This window comes from Brachypodium distachyon, chromosome 1 (assembly GCF_000005505.3).
Source record: "Brachypodium distachyon strain Bd21 chromosome 1, Brachypodium_distachyon_v3.0, whole genome shotgun sequence".
Taxonomy (NCBI): Eukaryota; Viridiplantae; Streptophyta; class Magnoliopsida; order Poales; family Poaceae; genus Brachypodium; species Brachypodium distachyon.
The window spans coordinates 44,724,488-44,730,301 of record NC_016131.3 but is presented as its reverse complement, the minus strand read 5'-3'; the positions used below and the strand labels follow the sequence as shown (position 1 = coordinate 44,730,301).

Below are 5,814 nucleotides of genomic sequence, written 5' to 3'. Positions count from 1 at the left end.
TGCTTCGACGCAGGATAACCCAATTGTTAGGTTTGAGTATCTGTTCTGTTGATCATACTGTGTGGTTACATCTCTTATCTTGCTGTTCACTCAATGTATAGCATATCTAGTTTGCATAAGCCAATTTGTTTTAGTTTGCATGCCGTGTTTTCCTGGATTAGTTTGCATAAACCTTTCCTCCTCTTGGCATAAGCTAGGATCTCATGGTATCGATTTTGTAATATGATACTCACTCCGGTCGAAATTACTTGTCGAATATTACATGTATCTAGACGCTTTTTACACATAGATACATCTGTATTTGGACAAATTTGAAACAAGTAATACCGGTCGGAGGGAGTAATAGAAAATCCACGAGATACAAGTAAGATACTACCGGATTAATGTGCCAGCATGATACGTATCATTTGACAACGGCCAACGGTAGGATCGTAAAATCACAATATACTACAGTACGATACGTATCAGATACTCACAACCTGCTGGAAAATGCCGATATTTTTAGAATTTTTATCGGAAAATCTAGTCAACTGGCAGTTTCTTAACAGCCACTCGGCACGCCTGCACCGCTCTCTCCAAAGTCCAAAGCTGTGCTGCCAGCGCCAGTCGCGAGTTGTTTGTATGCCTCCTGCAGCAGTGCAGCCACCAGCAAGTCCTGGACGTTGTGTCGCAAGCGGCAATTTATCCCGCAATGGCTCCCTACAACACATCGCTGCTGCCTGGTGGATTTATCATTCCTCTTGTCGCTCTTTGTTTTCCAAAAGTGCATCACGCCACCAATTTGCTTGGCTATCTGCTCAGTTGTGCATGTTTTGCTTCGACGAAGAACCGTAAAATTTCATAATTGTTCTACGCTTGCGCTTCTTGAGTACGTACGCCCCCCTCGAGGCCTCGACCCAGCACCGTATAAATAGGCTGATGGGCTTGGAGTACACATGCCCTGCGCGGGGAAAGCTTGTGCACTCAATCTCCTCACGATGCTAGCAAAATGAGAGTGCGTTTGAGATGTACTGAAACTTCTTTTTTACCCAGAGATGTGCTTAATTCACCAAGGAATCTTCTATGGACAATAATTGAGAGTGTCTCGGATAGGACTTCTATTCACCAGTAGATCATGATTTCTCCTCGCTATATATACAAGACCCGCGGCTACCAGAACATACGGACAAGTCGACAACCTCAATTCTCAACGGAAAATACCTGCGCGCCTGCGCGGGAATTGACTCGCACATATCGAACTATCACACAGTACAGCAGTACTCAGTGTGCACACCATGAAGGCCATTTCAGTGTTGCAGCTTCTCCCCTACGACCTCTTCCTCGCGCTCTCGTCCGCCTCGACGCCGGCCGCCCCCGCCGTGCGCGCCGACCTTACGCACGTCGACAGCGGCCGCGGCTTCACCAGCCGCGAGCTGCTCCGCCGCTTGGCCACCCGGTCTCGAGCCCGCGCGTCCCGCCTCTACTCCTCTTCCTCATCATCATCATCCGCTCGCCCGGCCGGCGCCGGAAGCCACGCGGTGACCGCGCCCTTGGCCCGCGGCACGGTGGGCGACGCCGACATCGACTCCGAGTACCTGATCCACTTGAGCATCGGCACCCCGCGGCCGCAGCGCGTGGCGCTGACCCTGGACACGGGCAGCGACCTCGTCTGGACGCAGTGCGCGTGCCACGTCTGCTTCGCCCAGCCGTTCCCGACGTTCGACGCGCTGGCCTCGCAAACCACCCTCGCCGTCCCGTGCTCCGACCCAATCTGCACCAGCGGGAAGTACCCTCTCTCCGGGTGCACCTTCAACGACAACACCTGCTTCTACCTCTACGACTACGCCGACAAGTCCATCACCTCCGGCAGGATCGTCGAGGACACCTTCACCTTCAGATCCCCCCAGGGCAACAACGGCAGCAAGGCCCACGCCGGCGTGGCCGTGCCGAACGTGCGGTTCGGCTGTGGGCAGTATAACAAGGGGATCTTCAAGTCGAACGAGTCCGGCATAGCGGGCTTCAGCCGCGGCCCGATGTCGCTCCCGTCGCAGCTCAAGGTGGCTCGCTTCTCGCACTGCTTCACGGCCATCGCGGACGCCAGGACCAGCCCGGTGTTCCTGGGCGGCGCGCCGGGTCCGGACAACCTGGGAGCGCACGCCACGGGGCCGGTCCAATCCACGCCGTTCGCGAACTCCAACGGCTCGCTCTACTACCTCACCCTCAAAGGCATCACCGTGGGGAAGACGAGGCTGCCTCTCAACGCGTTGGCGTTCGCGGGCAAGGGGACAGGCTCCGGCTCCGGGGGCACGATCATCGACTCTGGCACCGGCATCCGGACGCTCCCGGGCCCCATGTACCGGAGCCTCCGGGCGGCGTTCGTGGCGCGGGTGAAGCTGCCCGTGGCCAACGAATCGGCCGCCGACGCCGAGAGCACGCTGTGCTTCGAGGCCGCCCGCTGTCGAGGGGCTCCCTCGGCAATACCCTGATTGGAGGATTTTCGACTGAAGGAGAGCATGGGGTGCACCATCGATCTTGTCGACTAACAAATACTAGGGAACCGCAAGGTTTACCCAGGTTCAGGGCCCTCGGAAGGTAAAACCCCTACGTCCTGTTTTTGGTGTATTGTATTGATCGGGATTACAGAGGAGCTATGAAGCTACGATGCGCAGATGAATCTGGCGTGAATGTGTAGAGGTTCCCCTTCCCGACTCCCCCTCCTAGCCTTATATACTGGCGGCTAGGTCTCGGGCGTGATAATCGGGAAGGTTACAATCAAATCAGTTTATTCTGGTACGATAAGATCACGTTCCTTAACTTGAACCGCACTTTGAGGGACTCGACCTGCATATACTTTTTGGGCCTTCGAGTGGACCCCCTGATGGGCTGCATCAGGTATATGAAGGTAGAGAAATCGAAGAGTTATTCCCTCGTCAGTTAGCCCCCGAATCCCTGTTCGAGGTGCAACCACGGGTAGGGACTCAAGAGTCTATGTTTCAGTAACTTGATCACATGTCAAGACACAGATAATCTTCTGGTTTTAACTGTTCGTTATTCGATTGATTCTGTCGTATAAGTGGCCCACAGGGTCACACTGATACAGGACGCGTGGGTCGCCAGTGATGAAGTCCCGTCAGGAAGACCTCCCGGGAAGCGATTTGTCCGGGAGGCCTGCCTCGAGGAGACGACCCTTGGTGAAGGTGAAGCTAAGGGCCGAGTACCAGAAGCCCCGGGGAACCCCGGTCCCGGGAAGCTGAAGGAACGCCTCCCGGCAACTAGCAGGTGCGCTAGCCGGGAAGGGGCACCCCAGCAACCCGCGCTCGGGCATGCAGGTGGGGCCCGCAAGAACAGTGAAGACAGGACGAGACGGCAGGCGCAGTGCATTTAATGCACCGACAGGAGTCTTATTAGCGGGCCTAGGCTTGCTTAGCAAGGCTAGGGCGGCTACCCTACGAACCATTTTTTCTACAGTGTACAGTGAACCGGGTGCTGCATGGCGTCCAGCATGGATGAGAAAAGTTGTACTTCATGTGGCTGTGACACGCCTCTGGGAAACGTGTCACGCTGCATGCACAGGCACCTGTGGTATCCCCTTGTCTATAAAAGGAGGACCGATGCCACCGGTCAAAGGGTTCGGTTCTGTTAAGTTCAGGATTCACCCAAGTAGTCAAGCCCTTAGAGGGACAAGTAGTAAAGCCCGAGAGCTCCCTGGCAACCTGTAACACTCATACTAAGAAATACAACCCAAGCAGGACGTAGGGTATTACACCTCCGGGTGGCCCGAATCTGGGTAAACTCTTGTGTCTACACTTCGTGGCCATTGCCACACTGGCGATCGCCGGAGCGATCACCTCACCCCCCACCGAACCAAAAAAAGGGGGTGCTCAGCATCCCCGGTGCCGGAGACGCGTGCTCCGACATCTGGCACGCCAGGTAGGGGGGCGTGTAGAAAGCTTCGAGTGACCGCCGGCATCATCGTCTTCAACACGGGCTTCATCGTCTACGACATCTTCAACGACTAGCTCGCTATGCCGCCCAAGAGGGCAAACGAGCCTCGGGTCGACTTGCGTGACATCCTCGCCATGCGCACTCGATCCCACAACGCCGTGTGCGCGTCGCAAGCACAAGGGGACCAGGGGTCCCCTCCACGGCAGCAACAGTCACAGCTGCCACCTCCGCCTCCTCGGCCGTCGGCGGACAACCGGCTGAGGGGGCCTGCGGTGCCTAGCACCGGAGCCAGCCGCGCGAGCGACCACAACGTCGCCCGCGCCAGCCAGTGAGTCCACTCGCGGGCTTAAGACGCGCAGCGACAACCGCGCCACGACCACAGCGCATCGCGTGCAACGGAGTCTCACCCCACACATCCGAGGGCACCGGGTGACAAGGCGGAGGGCAGCTGGTCGGAGAATCGGCAGCCTCCCGCCTAGACCACGGCGGAAGCCATCATAGCCGCGCATGTCATTGTGCACTACGAGCCACCGCAAGACATGCCGTGTGGCGACCCAGACCATTAAGGTCCTGGAATCATTGTGTTTATAGTACTAGTCCCTGGATCAATGCTAGTACACACAGTTCACGATGAAATATCATAATTCATGTCTTTATTACAACGTATAAAAGATAACAATCCAGAGTATTATTACACAACGAAAGTCTAAAATATCAAATGAAGATAAATGAGCTTCCATCCACGCCACAGGCAAGTTGAATGTAGACTCGCGACCGTGCGTACCTCCTTCCTTTAATTATCACTCTCTGCACATGATAGGTGCAGATAAGTACATTGAATGTACTCGCAAGTAAATACCTGTGAGGTTAGGAGAAATGCAAGTACATGCTTATTGGATAGTTCCTAAATGGCTTCTATGGTTCTTTTGCCAAAACAGCAAGTTTCATTTTGAAATACTCATAATAGCTTTTCTTTGCAAAACTCTAAATCTAGAATTTCATATAAAATAGTTTTGAAAAGTAGATATGGTCTTTCTATGGAATCTCCACGACCTAACTATGTATTCTGGGTCAAACTGACACTCACATAGCAACCCTTGATTTCCCTGACCCATTCTGTGGGATCCATCGAGTAGATACTCATTCTGTGGATGCTTCCATCGAGTCAAAACAGTTTTTGGTTTTCGAAAACAAAACTAGAAGATCTCCTCTTAACCAGACTTAGTAGCTCAGAGGTCGCCCGTAACCAAGGGCATGGCTAATCGATTAGATTGACACTCTCGAGAGGTTTGTACACTTTACCCACCAGACACAATCAGTCCAAAGTGTTGCCTAACGACAAGCGTGCGCAACAGGTAAAGATTGTGACGAAGTCTTTCACTAGAAGCCCCCTATACTTAATCCTGGCACCGCCCGCCCCATACGAGCACATTGGCCCCTCTCCGGATGACGATACCCAAGTAAGGGTTTCCCGCTAGTTACTCGACTAAGCCAGAGCCATAATAGCAGGTGGTTGTACAGGTAAGCTTTTGGGTTCCATTGGAAAAGAATTGAACTTTTAGATTCTGGACGGCGGTCCCCACCGAAAATCCTGAGCATCTGCAGAGCCGAATTGGATGCTGCCCTTGTCGACAACCAATAATGGTCTCAAACTTACCACTCCGCCCAGTTGAAAACATTTTGAGGATTTTGTTTCGAAAACATTTTTCCAAACACATACGACTCAATTCTGAGCACTTAATACTTTGAAAATAGTTTTGGGTCCCTCCCGGTACAATAATGTAGCAAGCACTTTGTAAAATCATACAAGTAATAACTTAGGGTGATTGGTGGCATGACAATAACCTATAGGCATACTACTTAGGACATAGCTAATAAATTGCAAACGCA

The 5,814-nt window shown here is 53.1% G+C and overlaps 1 protein-coding gene across 3 annotated transcripts; it reads left to right on the top strand.

Annotated features, from left to right (window-relative positions):
• The first annotated feature begins 1,007 nt into the window (after positions 1-1,007).
• Positions 1,008-3,205, top strand: LOC100830377 (aspartic proteinase nepenthesin-1). 3 transcript variants are annotated; one of them, XR_002961827.1, is made up of 2 exons: positions 1,008-2,571; positions 3,054-3,205. XR_002961827.1 is itself a non-coding variant. In XM_024456919.1 (1 exon), the coding sequence occupies exon 1, from the start codon at positions 1,275-1,277 to the stop codon at positions 2,463-2,465; it is 1,191 nt and encodes a 396-aa protein (XP_024312687.1). In that variant the 5' UTR covers positions 1,009-1,274; the 3' UTR covers positions 2,466-3,030. The 3 variants fall into 3 exon arrangements, 1 of the variants encoding a protein (XP_024312687.1); XR_002961828.1 differs by having other exon boundaries at positions 3,064-3,198; XM_024456919.1 differs by lacking the exon at positions 3,054-3,205 and having other exon boundaries at positions 1,009-3,030.
• The last annotated feature ends 2,609 nt before the right edge of the window (positions 3,206-5,814 follow it).

What these genes read in the sequence shown, in the direction of transcription:
- LOC100830377 (XM_024456919.1), top strand. Translation starts at nt 1,275, where the DNA reads ATGAAGGCCATTTCAGTGTTGCAGCTTCTCCCCTACGACCTCTTCCTC.